Source organism: Ornithorhynchus anatinus, chromosome X5, assembly GCF_004115215.2.
Source record: "Ornithorhynchus anatinus isolate Pmale09 chromosome X5, mOrnAna1.pri.v4, whole genome shotgun sequence".
Lineage (NCBI taxonomy): Eukaryota > Metazoa > Chordata > Mammalia > Monotremata > Ornithorhynchidae > Ornithorhynchus > Ornithorhynchus anatinus.
Genome location: NC_041753.1, coordinates 3,630,585 through 3,656,363, shown reverse-complemented (window position 1 = coordinate 3,656,363; position 25,779 = coordinate 3,630,585). Strand labels below are relative to the sequence as shown.

The 25,779-nt window shown below is 46.2% G+C and overlaps 2 protein-coding genes, 1 long non-coding RNA gene and 10 other non-coding genes across 13 annotated transcripts; 6 read left to right on the top strand and 7 right to left on the bottom strand.

Moving 5' to 3' along the window:
• Window positions 1–392: 392 nt before the first annotated feature.
• Window positions 393–464, top strand: TRNAD-GUC. Its single transcript has one exon. It is a non-coding gene; the product is annotated as a tRNA-Asp (tRNA).
• LOC120638156 lies at window positions 399–15,199 on the top strand. The gene is made up of 3 exons (XR_005659661.1): window positions 399–464; window positions 9,478–9,480; window positions 15,187–15,199. It is a non-coding gene; the product is annotated as an uncharacterized LOC120638156 (long non-coding RNA).
• Window positions 871–941, bottom strand: TRNAG-GCC. Its single transcript has one exon. It is a non-coding gene; the product is annotated as a tRNA-Gly (tRNA).
• LOC100090698 (histone H2A type 1) lies at window positions 3,405–3,885 on the bottom strand. Its single transcript, XM_001509561.4, has one exon. It carries the CDS (start codon window positions 3,857–3,859, stop codon window positions 3,467–3,469), a length of 393 nt encoding a protein of 130 aa, XP_001509611.1. The 5' UTR covers window positions 3,860–3,885; the 3' UTR covers window positions 3,405–3,466.
• Window positions 4,180–4,562, top strand: LOC100087345 (histone H2B type 2-E). Its single transcript, XM_029055665.2, has one exon. The coding sequence runs from the start codon at window positions 4,182–4,184 to the stop codon at window positions 4,560–4,562; it is 381 nt and encodes a 126-aa protein (XP_028911498.1). The 5' UTR covers window positions 4,180–4,181.
• Window positions 6,292–6,363, bottom strand: TRNAP-AGG. The gene has a single exon. It is a non-coding gene; the product is annotated as a tRNA-Pro (tRNA).
• On the top strand, window positions 8,521–8,591 carry TRNAG-GCC. Its single transcript has one exon. It is a non-coding gene; the product is annotated as a tRNA-Gly (tRNA).
• On the bottom strand, window positions 9,499–9,570 carry TRNAD-GUC. The gene has a single exon. It is a non-coding gene; the product is annotated as a tRNA-Asp (tRNA).
• TRNAL-CAG lies at window positions 10,879–10,961 on the bottom strand. Its single transcript has one exon. It is a non-coding gene; the product is annotated as a tRNA-Leu (tRNA).
• Window positions 13,780–13,852, bottom strand: TRNAF-GAA. Its single transcript has one exon. It is a non-coding gene; the product is annotated as a tRNA-Phe (tRNA).
• Window positions 15,172–15,244, top strand: TRNAK-CUU. The gene has a single exon. It is a non-coding gene; the product is annotated as a tRNA-Lys (tRNA).
• A 1,661-nt stretch (window positions 15,245–16,905) lies between these two features.
• On the bottom strand, window positions 16,906–16,979 carry TRNAI-AAU. Its single transcript has one exon. It is a non-coding gene; the product is annotated as a tRNA-Ile (tRNA).
• A 6,532-nt stretch (window positions 16,980–23,511) lies between these two features.
• Window positions 23,512–23,593, top strand: TRNAL-UAG. The gene has a single exon. It is a non-coding gene; the product is annotated as a tRNA-Leu (tRNA).
• The last annotated feature ends 2,186 nt before the right edge of the window (window positions 23,594–25,779 follow it).

The following is a 25,779-nucleotide window of genomic DNA, read 5'->3' as shown; positions in this document are numbered from 1 at the left end:
ACCTCAACAATACGGACGATGAAGCAGGGTGGTCTAGTGGGAAGCAGTGTGGCCTGATGGTGGATAGAGCACAGGCTATGGAGTCAGAAGGACCTGGGTTCTAATCCAAGCTCTGCCACTTGTCTGCTGGGTGACCTTGGATAAGAAATTTCCCGGACCCTTGGTTAACTAACTCATCTGTAAAATGGGGGCTAAACCTGTGAACCCAATTAATTGGTATCTACACCAGTGCTTAGTAGAGTGCCTGGCCTATAGTTAGGGCTTAACAAATACCACAATTATTATTATTATTGCTAACGAAGGTGATTCGAATCCTCCAAGAAAATTAGATTTCGAGGGCATATTCTCGAAAATGTATTTGGAGAGAAAATGCAAAACACTTTATACAGATTTCCTCGTTAGTATAGTGGTGAGTATCCCCGCCTGTCACGCGGGAGACCGGGGTTCGATTCCCCGACGGGGAGGTTAACGCATTTTTTAAAAAATATAAAAAAAAAGTTAATGCGTTTATTATCTGTCAAAAACTGCTCTAAACGCTGGGAGAGGTACGAGATAATGACGTCGGACAGAGTTCCTAATCCCTCATGGGGCTTCCAGGGACTAGGACTGAAAATTTGCAAAATGTCCCATCTACAGTCTAATCTAGCTCTGCCACATGTCTGCTGTGTGACTTCGGACAAGTTACTTCACCTCTCTGAGCCTCGGTTCCCTCATCTGTACAACGGGGATTAAGACTGTGAGCCCCATGGGGGACAGGGACTGGGTCCCACCTGATTAGCTTGTATCTACCCCGTCGTATAGTGCCTGGCATATAGTAAGACCTATCAAATACCATTTTTTTTAAAAAGTGTGGATTGACAAAACAGACTTTGCATTGGCCGGGAATCGAACCCGGGCCTCCCGCGTGGCAGGCGAGAATTCTACCACTGAACCACCAATGCTTGATAATTATACTTTCTAGGACCACCCTTATTACTTTGGTCCACCACAGATTTGCATTTTATTTAAATTTTTTTTAAATTTGGCAGGTCACTGGAGCAGAGAAACGATCCTTTTAGAGTTTCAATCACTTCCTCTTTCTCCTCTCAAACTCACCCTAATATGGAGGTTATTGCATTGTACTAAGAACATGGGAAATACGAAAGAGAAATATAAAATAGCAAGTCCACGAGACCTTACATTCTAACAGGGGACCCAGACACAAAAGCAGTGGAATCAGAATAAATAAATGGAAAAGTGAATGCACTACGTTCCTCTCGAGAGAAATAATTTTTACTCAGAACATAGACAATAGGAGCACTTGAAATCAAAGAATAGAAAACAAGGACATTAAAAAGGTAAAGTCCATGGAAGGAGTTATGGGGGAGAGCGGGGAAACATGCTACTGCTTGGTTGGTGTTTCAATATATTGCCATCCCGTACACATTTTGGATGAATGGAAGAATACATTTATTTGTATTGATGCCTGTCTCTCCCCCACTAGTCTGTGAGCTCATGTGGGCAGGGAATGTCACTGGTTATCATTGTAGTGTTCTTTCCCAAGCGCTTAGCACAGTGGAAGCACGGGCTTGGGAGTCAGAGGTGATGGGTTCTAAGCCCGGTTCCGCCGCTTGTCAGCTGTGTGACTTTGGGCAAGTCACTTAACTTCTCTGTGCCTCAATTACCTCACCTGGAAAATGAGGATTAAGACTGTGAGCCCTACGTGGGACAAACTGATCACCTCGTATACCCCTCTCCCCGCCCACAGCGCTTAGAACAGTGCTTTGCTCATAGTAACCGTTTAATAAATGCCATCATCATTACAGTGCTCTGCACACAGTAAGTGTTCGAGAAATACGAATGAATGAATCCACATTCTATATGGTGTGACTTCCACTTTCTCTTTTTCCCCTAAACCCGCGCTTTTTTGTCTCTGTTTTTGAAAAGCCCGCGCTGATCCACGATTGGTCAGAACGATTATAGGCGGGAGGTTTCCGAGAGAAACGCTAGATCCCGAGCGTCCCCTTGTGAATCTTTCGTGGAGTTTGAGGATTATGTGAGAAGAAAGGCAAAACTGAAATTTCACAACCCGCCCATTTTATTAGGTGTTTGCGCATCCAGGCCTAGGTAACTGCTCATATTACTACTACTATTAATAATAATAATGATGTTTGTTAAGCGCTTACTACGTGCCAGGCGCTGTTCTAAGAGCTGGGGAGGTTACAAAGTAATCGGGCTGGACACAGTCCCTGTCCCACACAGGGCTCACAGTCTTAATACCCTATTTATTTTGTTAATGAGGTACACCTCCCCTTGATTCTATTTATTGTTACTGTTTCTGTCTCCCCCGATTAGACTGTAAGCCTGTCAATGGGCAGGAAATGTCTCTATCTGATGCCGAATTGTACATTCCAAGCCCTTAGTTCAGTGCTCTGCACATAGTAAACGCTCAATAAATACTATTGAATGAATTTTACAGATGAGGGAACTAAGATAGAGTTGACTTGGACGAGGTCGCACAGCAAATGGCGGAGCCAGGGTTAAAACCCATGACTTACTGACTCCCAGGCCCATGTTGCTTCTCTAAATTAAGCTACTAGAGACTGAATTTATTATAAACTATTATGATTTATTTATATTAGTCTCCACCTCTTAACTATAAGGTCTTTATGGGCAGGAGATGGGTCTGCTAATTCCCTCACATTGCACTCTACCGAGCGCTTAGTACAGGACTCTGCATTTAGTAAAGCGCTCAATGAATATAATTGATCTAAGTCTCCCGCCCAGACTGTAAAGTCGTTTAGGAATGGGAAAATGTTCGCCAATTCTGTTGCACTCCCAAGTTTAGTACAGGGCCCTGCCGGTGATAAACGCTCCATAAATGCCAGATTGATCGAAACCCCCTCGCGTTTCCCCAAGCTCCCTTCCTCGTGAAACAGAGAATTGGGTGATAATTACGACTATCCATCCAGAAAGAACCTTAACCGCACCTACTTATTCGGTGCTAAAACATGAGAGCAGCATGCTTTAGAGAGAAGCCGCATGGCTCAACGGAAAGAGCCCGGGCTTGGGAGTCAGAGGTGGGTTCTAATACCGGCTCCGCCGTTTGCCAGCTGTGTGCCTATGGGCAAGTCACTTAACTTCTCTGTGCCTGTTACCTCATCTGTAAAATGGGGATTAAAACTGTGAGCCCCATGTGGGACAACCTGATCACCTTGTATCCGAACAGAGCTTTGCACTTAGTAAGCGCTTAACAAATTCCACCATTATTATGTTCGCAAACAACTATTGAACTTGATAGATCACAGGTATTGAGGGCTTATTAAGTGCAGAACACTGTAACAAACGAAAAACTAGCAGACGCGTCTGCAGCTTCCGGATAGAGTAAGAGTATTACCTCTTTTTCTGAGGGCGTGGGTGGCTCTGAAAAGAGCCTTTGGTTTCAAGTTGTCTGTCCTTGTTCTTATTAGGTTGTTGTTTCTTGAATTTATTTGCCCTTGGCCTTGTGGTGGCTCTCGGTCTTCTTGGGGAGCAGCACGGCCTGGATGTTGGGCAGGACGCCGCCCTGGGCGATGGTGACCTTGCCCAGCAGCTTGTTGAGCTCCTCGTCGTTGCGGATGGCCAGCTGCAGGTGCCGCGGGATGATGCGGGTCTTCTTGTTGTCGCGGGCCGCGTTGCCCGCCAGCTCCAGGATCTCGGCCGTCAGGTACTCGAGCACGGCGGCCAGGTAGACGGGCGCGCCCGCCCCCACCCGCTCCGCGTAGTTGCCCTTGCGCAGCAGCCGGTGGACGCGGCCCACCGGGAACTGCAGCCCGGCCCGGGACGAGCGGGACTTCGCCTTGGCCCGAGCCTTTCCTCCCTGCTTTCCACGGCCCGACATACTACGAAAAAAAACGCGGAAAACACAGGCAAAAAAACAAGATAAAATAAGGAGCGGCCCGTGCCTGAGCTCTTTTATAGCTTATGGCAGGACTCTAAAGGAGGCGTTTGATTGGACAGAAGTCGCTTTGTCACTTCAACCAATAGGAAGTGGACATTAGCATCCTCTCATTTGCATTACCTAACTAAAAGCATATCCTCCAATCAGAAAGAAATGTTCAGAACACCTCATTTGCATGCTGCCTCTATAAGTAGAGGCGATCTAGCTGACTTAGCAGTATTGTTCTTAAAGGAAGAAGAGGTGTTCTATATTTTCTTCTACCATGCCTGAGCCCGCCAAATCCGCTCCCGCCCCCAAGAAGGGCTCCAAGAAAGCGGTGACCAAAGCGCAGAAGAAAGACGGGAAGAAGCGCAAGCGGAGCCGCAAGGAGAGCTACTCCATCTACGTGTACAAGGTGCTGAAGCAGGTCCACCCCGACACGGGCATCTCGTCCAAGGCCATGGGCATCATGAACTCGTTCGTCAACGACATCTTCGAGCGCATCGCCGGCGAGGCTTCCCGCCTGGCGCACTACAACAAGCGCTCCACCATCACGTCCCGGGAGATCCAGACGGCCGTGCGCCTGCTGCTGCCCGGGGAGCTGGCCAAGCACGCCGTGTCCGAGGGCACCAAGGCCGTCACCAAGTACACCAGCTCCAAGTAAATCGATCGCGAGCCTTCTCGCACTCTGAACCCAAAGGCTCTTTTCAGAGCCACCCACATTTTCTTAAAAGAGCCTTGTTCACTACATTTCGGTTGGCAGGCTAGACTCTAGTGCTAAATTTAACGGTATCGAGCGCATTCTGTGTGCCAAGCACTGCGTTAGGCGTTTGGGAGTGTACAGGCATCGTAGCCTAGTGAAGAGTACGAGTCTGGGGGTCATTCATTCAATAGTATTGAGTGCTTACTATGTGCAGAGCACTGTACTAAGCGCTTGGAATGTACAATTCGTCAAAATGTCAAAACGTGGGTTCATATTATCAGCTCTGCCCCTTACCCTGCTATGTGTCAGTTCACTTCTTTGGGCCTCAATTATCTCATTTGTACTAATAATTGATGGTATTTGGTAAGCGCTTACTATGTGCTGAGCACTGGGGTAGATGGTTGTCTCAGGAAGGGTTCACAGTCTTAATCCCCATTTGACAAATGAGGTTACTGAGGCAGAGAGAAGTTACGTTACTTGCCCAAAGTAAAACTGGGGACTAGGACCGTATCCAGTGTGGGACAGTGGCAGTCTTATCGCATTTTGTGCAGAACACTGTACTAAACGCTTGCAACAGACACGTTGCCTACTCATAATGATTTTACAGTGTAGCTCATCAAGGGCAGGTGTTCAGTTGCCCCTTAGTTCCCTAATGGCCGTTTCTCATCTTTTCTGACGCTGTTTAATCTCGAGTACTTGAGTGGAGATTTACCTCAGTCCGATTTCTTCTCGGAAGTGGGATCGATCAATTGCTGAACCAGTCGCCTTAGGTCGACAGGCAGAGAGATTCACAATCGTAGGGATAGTATTAAGGGTTTATGTGCAGGGTGCTGTGCTGAACGCTGGGAAAGAGTACGTTTGAGATACTGTGGCCTAGTGGAGAGAGCTCAGGCCTGGGAATCAGAGGCACTGGGCCCCAAACCCAGCCCTGCCACTTGTCTTTTGTGTCACCTTTGGCAAGTCACGTCACATCTCTGGGCCTCAGTTCCCTCATCTGCAAAATGGGGATGCAATGCCTGTTCTCCCTCCTTCTTAAGACTGTGGGATTTGATCTTAATAATAATTATGGTATTTTTTAAGTGCTTACTATGTGCCAGGCACTGTACTAAGCACACTGTACAGGCATTTCAGGTTGGGCACAGTCTCTGTCACACATGGAGCTCAGGGTCTCATTCCCCATTTTATTGTTAATAATAATAATAGTATTTGTTAAGTGCTTACTATGTGCCAAGCACTATTCTAAGTGCTGGGGCAGACACAAAGTAATTAGGTTGGACACAGTCCCTGTCCCAAATGAGTCTCACACTCCTAATCCCCATTTTACAGATGAGGTAACAGGTATAGTGAAATTACTTGCCCAAAGTCACACAGCAGACTCCAGCCTTACTACAGTGCTTGGCACATAGTAAACGCTTAACAAGTGCCACAGTTATTACTTATTATTCTTTATTATTATCATTATTAGGTATAAGTGAGTTTTTTGCTCAGTAAAATAGCTCTAAGAATAGGAGAGGGAAGGGGAGTTGGCTCCAGGCAAGTCAGAAAAAGCACACAAAAGACTCCCTGGCCACAGAGAAAGGAGAACATCTAAAAGCAGAGTATTCTGGTTCACGGTTGTTGAGAATATTTCTCCCTGGATAGACAAGGCCTGAGTTTCCTTTGGGCTGATAGAGATTTAAAAAGTAAAAATGGGCTCGTCCGGGATTTGAACCCGGGACCTCTCGCACCCTAAGCGAGAATCATACCCCTAGACCAACGAGCCAGCTGCTTAAGTGATGTAGAGACGATTTAATCCAGCTGTGCTGCGGGTTGAATCTTTGCCAAATTTCCAAAGGCCTTTCTAAGCGGATAAACATGCAGGAAAAGTAAAGATGGAAGCTTCTGCTCACTCGGCACCATCAATCAGAGGTATTTATTGAGCGTTCACTATGTGCAGAGCACTGTACGAAGCGCCTGGGAGAATACGATACAACCAAATTAGCAGACACGCTCCCTGCCCCTAACGATCTTACAGTCTAGAGGGGGAGACAGACGTTAATATGAACAAATAAGTAACTTGCAATATATAACTGAAAGATACGTGCATAAAGTTTAAGTGGGAGGGGGGGTTGAATCCATTTTACAGATGAGGTAACTGAGGAACAGAGAAGTAAAGTGATTTGCCAAGGTACACAAGCCGACATGTGGGAGGATTAGTTCCCAGAATTAGCAAACATGTTCCCTGCCCATCATGAATTTAGAGCCTAGAGTCTCCCTCAACATGGGGCGGAAAGGGAGACATATTATGCAGAAATTTTTAGAACCCCACTGCTGTGAGGAAGTGGGGAAAAGGGGCTGCGGAGCTGTATCAAGGAGAGTGAGAGCCAGCTGAGGGTTTGGTAGAGAAAACTTCAGTGAACCTCCTCTGATTTCCCGAGCTAATAATAATAATAATGATATTTGTTAAGCATTTACTATGTGCCAAGCCCCGTTCTAAGCGCTGAGTAGATACGAGGTAATCAGGTTGTCCCACGTGGGGCTCACAGTCTTAATCACAGGTGAGGGAACTGAGGCACAGAGAAGTTAAACGGCTTGCCCAAGATCACACAGCAGAGGTGGCAGAGCCAGGATTAGAACCCATGTGCTCTTTCCACTAAGCCCTGTTTTCCTCTGCCTCCCCTCACCCTCCTTTTTTTCCATAGTATTTGTTAAGCGCTTAGTGTGCGTCAAACACTGTTCTAAACGCTGGGGGGGGAGATACCATTTAATTAGGTTGGACACATTCCCTGTCCCAGTTGGGCTCACAGTCTAAGTAGGAGGGAGAAAAGGAAATTCCATTTTAAGGTTGTGGAAACTGAGGCACAGAGAAGTCCATTCATTCATTCCTTCAATCCTATTTATTGAGCATTTACTGTATGCAAAGCACTGTACTAAGCGTTTGGGAGAGTACAATATAACAAGTGAAGTGACTTGCCCAAGGTCACCCAGCAAACAATTAGCAGTGTCGGGATTAGACTCCAGGTCCTCCTAACTCCCAGTCCCGTGCTCTTTCCACTAGGCCACCCTCTTCCAAACCCCCTATTTTTCCACCTTTCTATAATATATAGATCAATGCTATTTATTGAGCGCTGTGTTGCAGAGCATCGTACTAAGCGCTTGGTAGAGTAGAATATAACGATATATAAATATATGTATTGTGTTTTTCTTTCCTGCTGGACTGGAAGCTCCATGGAGGCAAGGATCAAGTCTACTGATTCTATTCCACCCTCCCATAGGATTCTAAGCACAGGAGGAGCTTAATCAATATGATCAATTAATAATGGATTGATAACTGACCGAACTCCGCGAAGCTCAGAACTTTTCACTGTGAAACTATTTCGTGCTCCCTCCTTCTAGAGTGTAAACTCTTTGTGGGTTTATGTGTCCACCAACACAGATATGTGTCTACCAACTAAGTAATATTGGAAAGGCAGCGTGGCTCAGTGGAAAGAGCCCGGGCTTGAGAGTCTAGAAGGCATGGGTTGAAATCCCGACTCAGCTACTTGTCAGCTGTGTGACTTTGGGCAAGTCATGCAACTTCTCTGGGCCTCAGTTACCTCGTCTGTAAAATGGGGAGTAAGACTGTGAGTCCCATGTGGGACAACCTGATCACCTTATACCCTCTACAGCGCTTAGAACAGTGTTTTGCACAAAGTAAGCGCTTAGCAAATACCATCATTATTAATATACTCTCCCAAGAGCTTAGACAAGTGCCCTGCACACAGTAAGTTCGTTGAAGGCAGGGAATGTGTCTATTGTTGTATTGTCCTCTCCCAAGCGCTTAGTACAGTGCTCTGCACTCAATAGGCACTCATTAAATAACGATTGATTTTCAAAAATCTTTTATCCGCTTCAGGTCCCATTATCATGGTAAGAGTAAAGGAGGGAAGTTGAGGCGTGAGCATTGGTGGTTCAGTGGTAGAATTCTCGCCTGCCACGCGGGAGGCCCGGGTTCGATTCCCGGCCAATGCAACCTTACTTTTTTTTCTGGCTCCGGACTAATAATTGTCCCCTTATAGTCTGTTTCAATAATAACGATAATAATGATGGTATTTGTTAAGCACTTACTATGTGCCAGGCACTGTTCTAAGCGCTGGGGTAGATACAAGTAGATCGGGTCGTCCCACGAGGGTCTCACAGTCTTCATCCCCATTTGACAGATGAGGTAACTGAGGCACAGAGAAGTTAAGTGATTTTCCCAAAACTATACAGCGGATAAGTGGCGAAGCCGGAATCAGACCATGACCTCTGACTCCCAAGCCCGGGCTCTTTCCACCAAGCCACCCTGCTTCTCTGCTTCAACTATGAACCCTCCCCGCCCGACCCAATTCTGTTAAACGCTTACTCTATGCTAGGCACTATATTAGGCGGTGGGGTAAACAGGTTGGACACAATCCATGTCTCTTTAGGGGCTCGTAGTACGAGAAGCAGCGTGTTATAGTGGCTGGAGCATGGGCCTAGGAGTAAGAAAGTGATGGGTTCTAAAACCGAATCTGCACTAGTCTGCTGTGTGACCATTTCACTTCTTTGTGCCTCAGTTATTTCATCTATAAAAAAGGAGATTAAGACTGTGACCCCCAAGTGGGACAACCTGATTATTACCCCAGCGCTTAGTAGAGTGCCTGGCACATAGGAAGCGCTTAGCAAATACTATTTCCATTATTAATAAACCCCATTTTACTGATGAGATAATTGAAGCCGGAGACTTTGCTCCTCTGGGGTCTTCGAGGACACAAGACATTCAGGGGACGAATCCCTGGGATGGATGGTGAAAGCGGTTCTGTGAGTTTTCAAAGAAGTGATTTGTCTGCGTTTCCCCGGAAGCCCGGGCTCTGGGAAAAGTTTTTACAAGAAAAAGAGAGTGAAAAAAGTTTTGCACCTCCCCGTCGGGGAATCGAACCCCGGTCTCCCGCGTGACAGGCGGGGATACTCACCACTATACTAACGAGGAGCTTGCTGGTGGGGTTTTTCCAATTATGTAGAGGTAGTGAAGGCTGGAATATGTATTTTGATAGTATCAGTTAAGTGTTTATTACGTGCCGGGCACTGAACTCTGGAGTAGATACGAACTAATCAGTCTTGTATTACAGTCTTAATCCCCATTTTTAGAGATGTGATAACTGGGGTACCAAGAAGTTAAATGACTTGACCAAGGTCAAACAGCACACACATGGTGGAGGCAGATTTCCAGACTGAGCCCCCTTTTCCCTCTGCCCCTCCTCCCCTCTTCCCCAACCTCTGCTCTTCCCCCTTCCCCTCCTCTTAGCACTGTGTTCATTATTTATTCCCTATTTATTTTGTTAATGAGGTGTACATCTCCATGATTCCATTTATCTTGATGCCGTTGTCTTGTTTTTGTTCTGTTCTCCTTTGCTGTCTCCCCCGTTTAGACTGTGAGTCCGTCATTGGACAGGGATTGTCTCTATCTGTTGCCGAATTGTACATTCCAAGCGCTTAGTACAGTGCTCTGCACATAGTAAGGGCTCAATAAATACTATTGAATGAATGAATGATTTTGCAAGCCATCGAGGACTGAACCCAGATCAGTGGCGGGCGGGGAGGAGACGAGGTTCTTGGTGATTTCCAGAAGTTCCCCCGTGGCAGTTCCATGCTCCAAACCCCTAGTGAATCCCGAAATTAGGGCAGAGGGATTCTCAACCTCGGGGGAGGGGAGACGGAGCCCTGGGAGAGATGAGGCTCGACGACAGAGCGGTACATTTAAGGATTATTATGATTGTGGTGTTTATAAATGTTTTCTATTTGCCAGGCACAGCACTAAGTGCTGGTCCTACGAGGGTCTCCCAATTCATTCATTCAACCGTGTGTGCAGACCACTATACTAAGCGCTTGTCCCAGCTCTGCCACTTGTCTGCTAGGCGACCTTGGGCAAGTCACTAAAACTTCTCTGGACTTCAACTACTTCATCTGTAAAATGGGGGTTAATACTAGGAGCCCCATGTGGGACTTGGATTGTGTCCAACCTGATTATCCCAGCGCCTAGTACAGTGTCTGGCACAAAGTACGTGCTTAACGAATACGATATTAACAGGTATTTAACCTCAATTATACAGATGAGGACACTGAGGCACTGAGGCGTGAAGTGACACAGGAAGACTTGGAAGAGGGAAGAGAGAGGACCTCAAAAAGTGGGTGACCCCTTCTTTGTTGAGATGATGAGGCGCAAAAGCAAGCTATAGACGGATCTGGAGCTTGGTGTCTCCGGAGAGACAAACTGGGATCCTCAGCAACGAAAAACGATTGTCAGAAGTGGGATTCGAACCCACGCCTCCAGGGGAGACTGCGACCTGAACGCAGCGCCTTAGACCGCTCGGCCATCCTGACTCACATTTGAGCAACTTACACATGTGGGATGTGGTAACCCGTTTTTACATCGGATTGTGAGTTCTAATCCCCATTTTAAAGCTGAGAAGTAGATGGCTTCCTGGCAAGAGCATGACCTTGGAAGTCAGACGACGTGGGTTCGAATTCCGACTCTGCCACTTGTCTGCTGTGTGACCGTGGGCGAGTCACTTATCTTCTCGGTGCCTCGGTTACCTCGCCTGTAAAATGGGGATTTAGACTGTGAACCCTATAGGGGACAACCTGATCACCCCAACTCTTAGAGTAGTGTTTGGCACATAGTAAGCGCTTAACAAATATTATAACTGCTATTAATTATTATTATTAGATGAGAGAACTGAGGCACAGAGAGTGCCCAAGGTCACACAGCAGACAAATGTTCATGCCTTCCTTCTAGACTTTGAGCCTGTTGTGGGCCGGGATTGTCTCTGTTGCTGAATTATACTTTCCAAGCGCTTAGTACAGTGTTTTGCATACAGTAAGCGCTCATTAAATACGATTAAATGAATGACTCCCAGGCCCGTGCTCTATCCACGAGGCCATACTGTTTCAACACATGTGAGCCGCTCTCACAATTCCGGGCTTTGTTATCTCCTTCCTGTCCAGGGACCCTCCACTTTCATCCCCAGTGGGATTTTTGAGACCTCGTTTCCCTGTGGTCCTCCCTATTCTTCGCGGCGCAGCAGCTTTAACGTGTGCTTGCAGGTTCTAGGGAACAGTGGGCAGTGCAGAGAAGAATCAATCAGTTGTGTTTATTGAGCGCTTACTGTGTAACTAGCAATGTTCTGAGTCACTCAATCGTATTATGTATTTCTTTATTTATTAAGAGCTCTGGAGAAGCCAAAAATACAGTTGGTAGACACGCTCCCTGCTGATAACGAGCTTACAGTCTAGAGGCTTTCCCCTTCAAAGCCTTACTGAAGGCCTGTCTCCTCCAAGAGGCCTTCCCAGACTAAGCCCCACTTTTCCTCATCTCCCACTCCCTTCTATGTTCTTCTGACTCACTCCCTTTGCTCTTTCCCCCTCTCCCCGCCCCACAGCACTTACATATAAAGCTGTCATTTTGCTTATTTATATTGATATTGATGTCTGTTTATTTGTATTATTGATGTCTGTCTCCCCCCACCCCCAACCAGACTGTGAGCTCGTTGTGGGCAGGGATTCTCACTCTTTATTGTTGTATTGTATTTTCCGAAGCACTTAATACAGTGCTCTGGACACAGCAAGCGCTTAATAAATACGATTGAATGAATGAATAAATGAATAGAGAGAGTTAGGAGAAGGGTAAGAACTGCGTTATTTGGGATTTCCTGCCTCCGGAGATCCTTTCAACCCCTGGAAAAGGCAGTGAGAGGAGATAGGGATAGTTCAACAGAGAGGCTTCTGTGGAGACCGAAAGAGGAAAAACTTCCCTCTTTTTCCCATGCCTCTGTATTTCTCTGGCTCCCCATCTCCCTCCTCCCCACCCCCGTCAGCCTCTAGACGTATAATAATAATAATAATAGTATTTGTTAAATGCTTACTATGTGCCAGGCAGAACACTAGAGTGGATACGATCAAATCGGGTTGGACACAGTCCCTGACCCTCATGGGGGCTTCCAGCCGCAATCCCCATTTTACAGAGGAGGTAGTGAGGCACAGAGAAGTGAAGTGACTTGCCCAAGTTCACACAGCACACATGTGGTGGAGCTGGGATCAGTGATCAGTCTCCCCATTCCCACCTCTCCCGCTCTCTGCTCTTCCCCCTTCCCCTCCCCTCAGCACTGTGCATATTTGTATATATTATTTATTACCTTATTCATTTTGTTAATGAGGTGTAAATCTCTATGATGTCTGCGTTAGACTACTTGTTTTGTTTTGTTCTGTTTTGCTTTGCTGTCCGTCTCCCCCGTTTACACTGTGAGCCCTTTATTAGGCAGGGATTGTCTCTATCTGTTGCCCAATTGTACACTCCAAGCGCTTAGTACAGTGGTCTCCACATAGTAAGCGCTCAATAAATACTTTTGAATGAATGAATGAATAATAATTGTGATATTTCTTAAGAGCTCACTAAGTGCCAGGCAATAAACTAAGAAAATCAGGACTGTGTAGACCTTAGCCCAGGGGGTCTTAATCCCCATCTTAGAGATGAGGTAACAGGCACACAGAAAAGTTGTGACTTGCCCAAGGTCTCACAGTAGACAAGCAGCAGAGTCGCAATTAGAACCCAGTTCTTTCTGACTCCCAGCCCTTTGCTCTATCCACTAGGCCATGCTGCTTCATCAGAATAAACAAAGCGAAAGGGGAGGACAATCACTCACCACGTGACTGCAACCGCCCCAGCAATCAATCAATGGCATTTATAGAGCGCTTACTACGAGCCGAGCGCTGTACTGAGCGGTTGGGAGAGTACCATATAACAATATTGGGCACTTTCTTACTCCCAGATCCATGCTGCTTCTCATACCACGAGCCCCAAGTGGCACATGGATTGCGTCCAACCAGATTACCCCAACGACTAGTACAGTGCCTGGCACGGAGTAAGCGTTTAGCAGAATTGGGTCTTTGGGGTGAAGGTTGATAGGTGAAGGTTGAAGGAAGTCGGCCCCAGCGCCCCCCCGAAAAAAACTTTTAAACTCGCTGGGGGCAGGGAATATCACTCTTAATTGTTGTAGTGGCCTTTCCCGAGCGTTTAGTACAGTGCTCTGCACCCAGTAGGAGTTCGATAAATACGATGGAATGAATGAATGAGTGAAAAATAATAACGGAGAGCAGTTCCTCGCTTTATCAGAGAAGGGATTTGCGCGGGGAAAAAGGTAACTGCCGAAACCCGGGATCGAACCAGGGACCTTTAGATCTTCAGTCTAACGCTCTCCCAACTGAGCTATTTCGGCCCGTGAAGCTAGAGGTTCCAGTCACCAGTACTGGTCACGTGCCTGAATAACCAGCGGCCTACCGGGGAGTCGTGTCATTGTATGGCTTTTTTCCCCTCCCTTTCCTGAATTTATCCGCATCCTGTTAGCAGATCAGTTCATTCATTCATTCAACCCTATTTATTGACCGTTTACTGTGTGCGGAGCACTGTACTAAGCGCCCGGGAAAGTATAATACAGAGCACCGCCCCTCTTTCGCTTGAACAACAGGGAGCAGTGCGGAGAGAGGCCCGCGGCTCCGCCATCGTGGGAGAGAGAGATCTGGGGAGGGCAGATAATATTAGTCTTCTTCTTATTATTCTTGGTGTTATTACTGATGATGATAAGAAGAACCTTGATAATGAACATGATGACGGTGATCATAACGATAGTTGTATTTGGTAAACGTTGGGATGGGTTCTAATCCCGGCTCTGCCACCTGTCTGCTATGTGACCTTGGGCAAACCGCTTCACTTTTCTGGGCCTCAGTTACCTCATGTAAAATGGGGATCGAGACCGCGTGCCCTCTGTGGGACAGGGACTGTGTCCAACCTGATTACTTTGTAACCACCCCAGCGCTTAGTACAGTGCCTGGCACATAGCAACCTCTTAACAAATGCCGTTATTATTATTATTATTACGTGTAACAACCCCAGCGCTTAGTATAGTGCCTGGCACATAGCAACCGCGTAATAAATGCCATTATTATTATCATTATTAACTTGTAACCACCACAGCGCTTAATACAGTGCCTGGCACATAGTAACCGCTTAACAAATACCACTATTGTTATCACTATTATCTTGAAACCACCCCAGCTCTTAGTGCAGTGCCTGGGACACAGTAACCGCTTAACAAGTACCTTTATTATTATTATCTTGTAATCACAGTGCCTGGCACAGAATAACCGCTTAACAAATACCATTAATATTATTATCTTGTAACCACCCCAACGCTTAGTACAGTGCCTGGTACATAGTAAGTGCTTAACATATATCATAATTATTATTAGTATATTATGCCCCCGAGCACTGTACTGAGCCATGCAGTCGATACAAGATAATCATAGAGCTCAAGGTCTAAATAATCCTTCTCTCCCCGCTGTAAATTCCGGCATTTCTCTGGCTCCATCCTAAGGGCCTGGGCACTTTTTGAGGGCGTTGGGAGGGGATGCCAATGTAAAAACTGCGAAAAGATCGGGTAGGCCAGGAGTTGGAAGGAAAAAGAAAGAGAAATCACTTTCGCAACCCCTGGATCCTGGGAGAGTTTGGATATGGTCACTGAAAAGCTAATCGTCATGTGCCCGGCTAGCTCAGTCGGTAGAGCATGAGACTCTTAATCTCAGGGTCGTGGGTTCGAGCCCCACGTTGGGCGCTAAAAACTTTTTCATTTCCAATTAGGTCTCACTAGGAGTTAATTCGGAAAACGTCCCCATGCACCACACCTCCGCATCTGCCCTTTTCTTTTGTACCTTAATTATCTTTTTGGCAATAAATCTATGGTGTTTCTAGAATGCTTACCATCTTTAGGGCACTTTAGGGTGCTGAGCAGCATGGCCTAGGGGCAAGAGCACGGGCTTGGAAGTCGTGGGTTCTAATTCCGCTTTTGCCACTTGTCTGCTGTGTGACCTTGGGCAAGTCACTTCGCTTCTCTGTGCCTCAGTTACCTCATCTGGAAAATGGGGATTGAGACAGTGAGCCCCGGGTGGGACAACCTGATTTGCACCTGATTACTTTGTATCTACCCCAGCGTTTAGAACAGTGCCTGGCACATAGTAAGCACACAGTAAGCACTTAACAAACACCATAATTATTATTATAATCGAAGAGAGTTTCCTGCCCACAAGGAATTTACGGCATAGAGGGGGAGAAAGGTATTGAAATAAATCTCCGACGCCGACAACACCAACCAGTAAATCGTGTTGAGCCCTTAATGTGTGCAGAGCACTGTACTAAACACTTGAGAGAGTATAATATAACGGAGTTGGTAGACACGTTCCCTGACCATAACAAGTTTACTGTCTAGACAGGGAGACAGACAGGAATATAATATGAATGTAACAATATTATAGATTTAACAAAAAGTGGAGGATATTGCACGGGCTTGAGAGTCAGAGGTTGTGGGTTCTAATCCCAACTCCACCACTTGTCAGCTTTGTGATTTTGGGCAAGTCATTTTACTTGTCTTTGCCTCAGTTACCTCATCTGTAAAATGGGGATTAAGACAGTGAGCCCCACGTAGGACAACCTGATTACTTTGTACTACCCCAGCGTTTAGAACAGTGCTTAGTACATACCATTATTATTATTACTATTATTATAAGTGCTGTGGAGCTGAGGGAGGGTCATGGGTCCCAATCCCGCTCCACCACTTTTCTGCTGTGTGACCTTGGATCTGTCACTTCACTTCTCTGTGCCTCAGTTATTTCATCTTTAAAATTGGGATTGCTCCTGGGAGATCCACTTGGGTCAGGGACTGTGTCTGACCCGATTTGCTTGTATCCACCCCAGCGCTTAGTACAGTGCCTGGCACAGAGTAAGCGCTTAAATAACATTGCTATTATTATTATTATTACTATTAAAGGGTGCAAATCTAAATGCAAGGGCTATGCAGAAGGGAGTGGCAGAAGAAGAAATGAGGGCTTAGTCAGGGAAGGCCTCTTGGAGGAGAGGCGCCTTCAATAAGGCTTTGAAGGTGGAAAAAGTGATATTCTGTGGAATATCTGAAAACAGTCTGAAAATTTCGGATACCTTATCCTCAATCTCCTCAATATTACGCTGAGAAATCGCGTCCATAAAGGAGCCGGTGTGACGTGAGAAACCCGATCTCTTCGAAATCCTTTGCATTTTCTTCCAGGGATTTCACTAGCTTTCGGCCTGCTTTCCAGGATAAGCGCTTATGGACTCTGTCGCCACTGAAAAGAAGACAAGATTTACGACCTTCAGCACTTAGTACAGTGCTCTGCGACACAGTAAGCGCTCAATAAACACGACCGAATGATTTGCGGGGGGGAGGGGGAAAAAAAAAACCTTGAGTGGCCCGTACGGGGATCGAACCCGCGACCTTGGCGTTATTAGCACCACGCTCTAACCAACTGAGCTAACCGGCCCCTGGGCTGCAGGCTTTCTTGCAGTTTGGAAATGGGTATGGTAAGTGTGCAGTGCAAGTTAAAATGAATTAATTTGTTCATTGAATCGTATTTATTAAGCGCTTAGTGTGTGCAGAGCACTATACTAAGTGTGTGCTCATTTGTATATATTATTTATTACCCTATTAATTTTGTTAATGAGGTATATATCTCCTTGATTCTATTTATCTTGATGATATGATCTTGTTTTGTTTTGTTCGGTTTTGCTTTGCCGTCTGTCTCCCCGGTTTAGACTGTGAGCCCGTCATTGGGCAGGGATTGTCTTTATCTGTTGCCGAATTATACAGTCCAAGCGCTTAGCACAGTGCTCTGCACATAGTAAGCGCTCAATAAATACTATTGAATGAAAGAATGAATAAAATACAACAATGAACAGTGAAACTGCCTGCCCACAATGAGCTCACAGTCTGAGGGGGAGACAGACATCAATACAAATAAATAAAATGACAGATATATAAAGCAGGGCTGGGGGGGGTAAGGGGAAGAGCAAAAGGAGTAAATCAGGGAGACGCAGAAGGGAGTGGGAGATGAGGAAAAGTGGGGCTTAATCTGAGAAGGCCACTTGGAGGAGATGGGCCTTCAATAAGGCTTTGAAGTGGGGGGGATACTGTACTAAACACTTGGGAGAGTACAGTATAAAAGAGTTGGTAGACACGTTCCATGCCACAGCAAGCTAACAGTCTGAAAGGGGAAATAGACATAAATATGGATAAATTATGAATGTATGCGTAAGTGCTCTGGGGCTGAGGGAGGGGTAAACGAAGGGTGAAAATCCAAGTTCAAGGGCAACGCGGAAGGGAGCGGGAGAAGAGGAAATGAGGGCTTAGGCCGGGAAGGCTTCCAGGAGGAGATGTGCCATCGAAAGGTGGGGAGAGTGAAACTCTATCGGATAAGAAGAGGGAGGGCGTTCCAGGACTGAGGCAGGAGAGGGGTGGGGAAGTCGTGAGCAGGGATTGTCTCTATTTGTTGTTGTATTGTATTTTCTAAGCACTTAATACAGTGCTCTGCACACAGTAAACGCTCAATAAATACGATTAAATGAAAGCTAAACGAGATCAGGGCACAGTGAGCAGGCTGCCATTAAAGTAATAAAGTAATTACTCATTAAAGTAATAAAGTTTTAGACAATCTCAGCGAGGAGGTCAGGGCAGCACGGGAGAATACTTTGTGTTTGTCAAAGATTTGGCCTAGTGACATGCCCTTCTTATCGTCCAAGTCCTCCTAAAACCCGACCTCCTCCAGTAAGCCTTTCCCCATTAACTCCCAAAGCTGCAACCGATCAATCACAATAACACCTATGGATCAATCAATCAATCAATCAAGATATTTATTGAGCACTTACTGTGTGCAGAGTACCATACTAAGTGCTTGGGAAAGGACAATATAACACTGTAACAGGCGCATTCCCGGCCCACAAAGAGCTTGAAGTCTAGAGGGGAAGACAGACATTATTATAAATAAATTACAGATATGTTCATAAGTGCTGTGGGGCTGGGATGGGGGATGAATAAAGGAGGAAAGTCAGGGTGAAGCGGAAGGGAGTGGGAGACAAGAAAAAGAGGGCTTTGTCAGGGAAGGCCACTTAGAGGAGATATGCCTTCAATAAGACTTTGAAGGAGGGGGAAATAATTGCCTGTTGGATATGAAAAGGGAGTAAGCACTCAATAAATACGGATGGATGGATGGATGGATGGATGGATGGATGGATGGATGGATGGATGGATGGATGGATGGATGGATGGATGGATGGATGGATGGATGAATGGATGATGAATGGATGGATGAATGGATGGATGGATGAATGGATGGATGAATGGATGGATGAATGGATGAATGAATGAACAGGCCCATAGGAAAAATGAAGCAAAAATACAGGAGACAAGGGTGACAATCAAAGCAACCAGAGCAACAGAGTTCGGTAGGTGTTTTTATAGTATTTAATAAAAATGGTATTTGTTAAGTGAGAAGCAGCATGGCTTAGTGGAAAGAGCACAGGCTTGGGAGTCAGAGGTCATGGATTCTAATTCCGGCTCCACCACTTATCAGCTGTGTGACCTTAGAACAGTACTTTGCACATAGTAAGTGCTTAACAAATATCATAATTGCTTGCAGGGGTAGATACAAGGTAATCAGGTTGTCCTACGTGGGGCTCACAATCTTAATCCCCATTTTACAAATGAGGTAACGGAGGCACAGAGAAGTTAAGTGGCTTGCCCAAGTTCACATAGCAGACAAGTGATAGAGCCGGGATTAAAAACCACATCCTCTGCCTCACAAACCCGTGATCTTTCCCTTAAGCCATGTATTTGTTAAGTTTTTACTGTGTGCCCGGCACTGTAGTAGATAAAGATAAATGGGTTAGGCACAGTTCCACGTGGGGCTCACAGCCTTAATCCCCATTTTACAGATGAGGGAATTGAGGCCCAGAGAAGTGAAGTGGCTCACACATCAGACAAATGACAGACCCGGAATTAGAACCTAGGTCCTCTGACTCCCAGGGCCGTGCCTTATCCACTAGCCCAAGCTGCTTCCTGGTGGCCCAGACCAGCAGTCACAGAAGAAACAGCCACAACCATGAAGGACAGGTTTCCAACATTTTAAGAGGTTATAAGGCCTCATGTGGCCTGTGTTTCAGTCCTTCCTGGGCAGGACCAAGGGCTGGTGGGGGTCCAGGTGGCATTTGTTGTGCTGTTCTTTCTTGTATTTTTCTTTCTCAAGCACTTAGTACAGTGCTCTGCACACAGTAAGTGCTTAATAAATATATTGAATGAATGAATGAATGGACAGGCAATCGATTAATCATATTTATAAAGGCCCTACTGTGTGCAGAGCTAAGCTCTTGGGAGAGGACAAAATAACAGAGTTGGTAGACATATTCCTACCCACAGTCTGTTTATTCATTCATTCATTCAATAGTATTTATTGAGCGCTTACTATGTACATACCACTGTACTAAGTGCTTGGAATGTACAATTTGGCAACAGATAGAGAAAATCCCTGCCCATTGACGGGCTTACAGTCTAATCGGGGGAGACAGATGGACAAAAACAAGACACCCTAATCGCAATAAATAGAATCAGGGGATGTACACCTCATTAACAAAATAAATAGGGTAATAAAAATATATACAAATGAGCACAGTCCTGAGGAGAGCGGAAGGGAGAGCTGGGGAGACAGATTTCAGTTTAAATAAATTACAGATATGTTACTAAGTGCTTTGGGGATGAGGGAAGGGTGAATAAAGGGAGCAAACCAGAGTGATGCAGAAGGGAGTGGGAGAAGAGAAAATGAGGGCCTAGTCAGGGAAGACCACTTGGAGGAGATGTACCTTCATTCAGGTTCTGAAGGTGGAGATAGTAACTATCTGTTGGACATGAAGAGGGAGGCCTTTCCAGGTCAGAGGCAGGATGTGGGCAAGAGGTGGGTGGCGAGATAGATGAGGTCGAAGTACAGTGAGTAGGTTGGCATTAGAAGAGCGCAGTGTGTGGGCTGGGTTGTAGTAGGAGAGCAGTGAGGTGAGATGAGATGGCAAGGTGATCGAGTGCTTTGAGTTTCTATTTTATGCGGAGGATGATGGGCAACCACTGGAGTTTCTTGAGGAGCGGGGAAACATGGACTGAATGGTTTTGTCGAAAAATGATCCAGGCAGAAGAGCGAAGTATAGACTGGAGAGGGGAGAGACAGGCGGCGGGGAGGTTAGTAAGGAGGTCGATAAAGTCAAAGCTACGGTCGAGTTTAAGGATAGCAGCCAATGGCTCATTCATTCACTAGTATTTATTTAGCGCTTACTATGTGCAGAGCACTGTACTAAGCGCTTGGAATGTACAAATCGGTTACAGATAGAGACGGTCCCTGCCCTTTGATAGGCTTACAGTCTAATCGGGGGAGACAGACAAGAACAAAGGCAATAAATAGAATCAAGGGGAAGAATATCTCATTGGAGCAGAGGGCAGAAAAGATTAATTTTGTTGTTACTGTACCTGCCTAAATGCTTACCACTTACTAGGTGTTTAGTAAGTACCATGGATGGTCCTGGGTTCTAATCCCGGCTCCACCACTTATCTGCTGGTGGATTTGACCTTGTCCAATTTGTCCAATTTGACCTTGGACAAATCACTTCACTTGGGCCTGGAAGTCAGAAGGTCATGGGATCTAATCCCAGCTCTGCTACTTGTCTGCTGTGTGACCTTGGGCAAGTCACTTAACTTCTCTGTGCCTCAGTTACCTCATCTGCAAAATGGGGAATAAAATTGTGATCCCCATGTAGGGCAGGGACTGTGTCTAACCTGAATACCTCGTATCTACCCCAGTGTTTGGGGTAGAACAGTGTTTGGCACACATTAAGGGCTTAACAAACACCATAATTATTATTATTATTCTCTGGGCTTCAGTTCCCTCATCCGTGAAATGGGGATTAAGACTATGAGCCCTATGTAGGACAGGGACTGTGTCCAAACTGATTAGCTAATATCTACCCCAGTGCTTAGTACAGTGCCAGCCATGTAGTAAATGTTTCCCAAATACCATTTTTTAAAAAGCTGTATTTATTTAGTGCCTGCTATGTGCACAAAGCTGTACTAAGTGTTTGGCAGAGTATGCAATGCAGTTGGTAGACATGTTCCCTGCCCACAGCAATCTTACACTGTAGAGGTGGAGACAGGCATTGACATATAATAAATAAATTTGCATGTTGTAGGGCTCAGGCAGGGGTGAATAAAGTGGGAAAATTGAAGTGCAAGAGCAGTGCAGAAGGGAGTGAGAGAAGAGAAAATGAAGGCTTAGTCAGGGAAGGCATCTCAAAAGAGATGTGCTTTTAATAAGGCTTTTAAGAAAGGGAGAGTGAATGTCTTTCTGATATGAAGAGGGAGGGTGTTCCAGGCCAGAGGCAGGACTTTGGCAAGGGGTCAGCAGCAAGATAGAGGAGATGGAGGCACAGTGAGACGGTTGGAATTAGAGGAGCGAAGTGTTGCAGGCTAAGAGAGTAGTGAGGTGAGGTAGGAAGGGGGCGAGGTGATTGAATGCTTTTAAAGCTGATGGTAAGGAGTTTCTGTTTGATGCAGAGGTGGATGGGCAACCACTGGAGGTTCTTGAGAAGTAGAGAAATACAGACTGCACGGTTTTGTAGAAAAATGATCCGGGCAGCAAAGTCAGGTATGGACTAGAGTGGGGAGAGACAGAGAGGTCAGTGAGGAAGCCAATTCAGTAATCAAAGATAGGATAAATGCTAGGATTAACGTAATAGCAGTTTGGATGAAGAGGAAAGGGTGGATTTCAGTAATGTTGCAAAGGTTAAACTGACAGGATTTGGTGACAGATTGAATATTTGAGTTGAATGAGAGAGATGAGTCGACGATTACGCCAAGCCTTCTGAGACAAAGGAGGATGGCGGTGCTGTCTACCGTGAGAGAAAAGTAGGTGGGCAGGAACAGGATTTGGGTGAGAAAATGAGGAGTTCTGTTTTGGATTTGTTAAATTTGAGGTGTTGGGGGGAAGTCCAAGAAGAGCTGTCCTGAAGGCAGGAGGAAATGCAAGATCGCAGAGAGGGAGAGAGATCAGGGCTGGAGGTGGAGATCTGGGAATCATCCGAATAGAGAAGGTAGTTCAAGCCAGGAAGATGAAATGACTTCTCCAAGGGAGTGGGTGCAGAATGGAGAAAACAAGGGGATCTAGATGGGATGGGAGTGGAGGAGGAGCCTGTGAAACAGACAAAATGAAAAGCCAGGGAGATAGGAGGAGAACCAGGAGAGGACAGTGTCAGTGAAGCCCAATTTGGATAATGTTTCCAGGAGAAGGGGGTGCTTGACAGAACTGAAGACAGCTGAGAGGTCAAGGGGAATTAGGATGGAATAAAGGCCATGGGATTTGACAAGAAGGAGATCTTTTGCGTCCTTTGAGAGGGCGATTTCTGTGGGGTGAAGGGAGAGGAAGCCATATTGGAGGGGGTCAGGGAGAGAATTGGAGGAGAGGAAGTGGAGGCAACGGGTGGAGACAGCTCGCTCAAAGGAGTTTGGAGAGGAATGGAAGGAGGGAAATGGGGTGATAAATGAAGGGAGCCATGGTGACGTGGGGGGGGGGTGGTTAGGAAAGGGGAGACAGCAGTCGGGGGGAAAATAACCCACTGGAGAGTGAACAGCTGAAGATGGTGGTCAGGGAGGGATGGATGGCTATGCACCACCTCCCTACTCTTGAGTTTTTTTCCGGTGTCAATAAAAAGCCAATACTTGACAACCCAATTCTGGCTCCAGGATGGTGCCAACTGGCTATGGGAGAACCACTCCGTTATCTCCTGTGCTCTTCTCCCCTTCCCCCCGTCTGGAGCTCTGTTTTGGAGAACGATTCTACACCCCTCCCCGGGGTATCCCGTTATCGATGGAGTCACAGCACTAACGTCATCGTGACAGTCTCGCAAACAAGGATCCGGAACACGTTTCCCTGTAACAGAGTGAGAACGAGAACCTTACCTGGATGTGCTTGGTTTTTCTTATTATCTGCTGGTAGCGTGGCCGAGCGGTCTAAGGCGCTGGATTTAGGCTCCAGTCTCTCCGGGGGCGTGGGTTCGAATCCCACCGCTGCCACATGCACTTTTGCACCTCTACACGGACCTGTGAGTGTGGTTCATTTCCCTCAGGAAATTTAAACTGTAGTCGACTGAGGGGCAGGAGTTGTGTCAATTCCTTCTATAACTTTTCTTTATGGTAATTCATACTGTGTGCAGAGCACTGTCCTAAGCGCTTGGGAGAGGACACTATAACAATAAACAGACACATTCCCTGCCTACAACAGGCTTACAGTCTAATAATAACAATAATAATGATGGTGGTTGTTAAGCGCTTACTATGTGCCAAACACTGTACTAAACGCTGGGGTGGATGCAAGCAAATCGGGTTGGACACGGTCCCTGTCCCGCATGGGGCTCACAGTCTTAATCCCCTTTTTACAGATGAGGTAACTGAGACACAGAGAAGTTAAGTGACTTGCCCAAGGCCACACAGCAGACAAATGGCAGAGTCGAGATTAAGGAGACAGACACGAGTAAAAATAAATAAATAAATTACAGAGATGTACATAAGTGCTATGGGGATGAACAAAGGGAGCAAGTCAGAGCGAGGCAAAAGGGAATGGGAGAAGTGGAAAGGGGGACTTAGTCAGGGAAGGCCTCTTGGAAGAGATGGGCCTTCAATAAGACTTTGAGGCGGTGGAGTGTGGGCCTTCAATAAGACTTTGAGGCGGTGGAGTGTAAACGTCTCTCAGATTTGAGGAAGTCACGACCATCATCGTGATAAAAAATGTCTGAAATCGGGCAAAAGTCATCAGGGCAATCTCCAAGCATGTAAAACCCAAGGGATGGATGTTTATCTCCCTCTCTACTCTCCCAAGCGCTTAATACAGTGCTCTGCACACAACAAACCCTCAGTAAATACCATCGGTCGATTGACCGATTGATCCAGAATGCTCCACGAACAATAAATAGTCATAGAAACAAAGAAATGGAAGGAGGATTCATATTTGGTGATTTGAAGGACTTAGACCTGTACAGTGCCTGTGCAGTCGTGGAAGAGATTGTGGGGGGTTGAACTGTGCAGATGGCTGGTGGCCACAAAGTCTGGGGATCACAGTCTACAAGGGAGGGAGAATTGGGATCCCCACTTTACAGATGAGGAAACTGAGGTGAAATGATTTGCCCAGGGTCACACAGAAGGCCAGTGGCAGCCAACAGGAGAAAGGCCCAGGATATTTGCCCTGGGGAAAGGCAGTGGAAGTAGAATGCCAGCTTTTGGTAGGGCGATTAGGAGAAGCAGTGTGGCATCCTGGAAAGAGCCCAGGATTGTGGCCTCTGGAACCTGGATTCTAATCCCGACTCTGCCGCTTGTCCGCTGGGTGATTCATTCATTCATTTAATCGTATTTATTGAGTGCTTACTGTGTTCAAAGCACTGAACTAAGCACTGGGAGAGTAAAATACAACAACAAACAGACACATTCCCTGCCCACAATGAGCTCACAGTCAAGAGGGGGTGATCTTGGACACATCACTTAACTTCTCTGAGCCTCAGTTTCCTCATCTGTAAAATGGGGATTAAGTGCCTATTGTCCCCCACCACTTAGACTGTGACCCCCATGTGATCCAGGCACTGTGTCCAACCTTCCCAACAATCATCTTGTATTTATCCCAGTGCTTAGTACAGTGCTTGGCAAATAGTAAGTGCTTAACAAATATGATGATGATGATGGTGGTGATTATAATAGCAGTCATAATCATCTATTCATTCAAGGTACCCAGGCTGGGACAATGAGCATGACACAGGACAGATGGGGGATAATGACCTTGGGTGTGCATGAGTGTAGGGGGGTGGGGGGGTTTGGGGTGACTATGGGTCACTGCTATGTCTTCTAGGGGAGTCGTGGAGATATGGTGTCCTCTATGTCTGCTAGGAGAGGGGTTTGTGTGTGGCTATTCTAGGGGTTGCCATCAGAGAAGCCTGCGTCAGCAAAGCACCCACACTGAACCCTATCTGTAATAATTGCCTGCCGAAAAGATTTGGGGATCACCCCTGTCTTCAGAAAGACATGTTCCCTAAGGCCAATATGGGGAAATGTAGATCACCTTGATAAAGGTGAAGGAGTTCTTCTTCTTATTATTATTAATATTGTTGTATTAATTAAGTTTTTACTATGTGTTAAACACAGTTCTTAGCGCTGGGGTAGATACAAATTTATCAGGTTGGACACAGTCCCTGTTCCACTGTGGAGCTCACAGTCTA

Excerpts from the sequence above, each read along its gene's own strand:
- LOC100090698 (XM_001509561.4), bottom strand. The coding sequence starts at position 3,859 with ATGTCGGGCCGTGGAAAGCAGGGAGGAAAGGCTCGGGCCAAGGCGAAG.
- LOC100087345 (XM_029055665.2), top strand. The coding sequence starts at position 4,182 with ATGCCTGAGCCCGCCAAATCCGCTCCCGCCCCCAAGAAGGGCTCCAAG.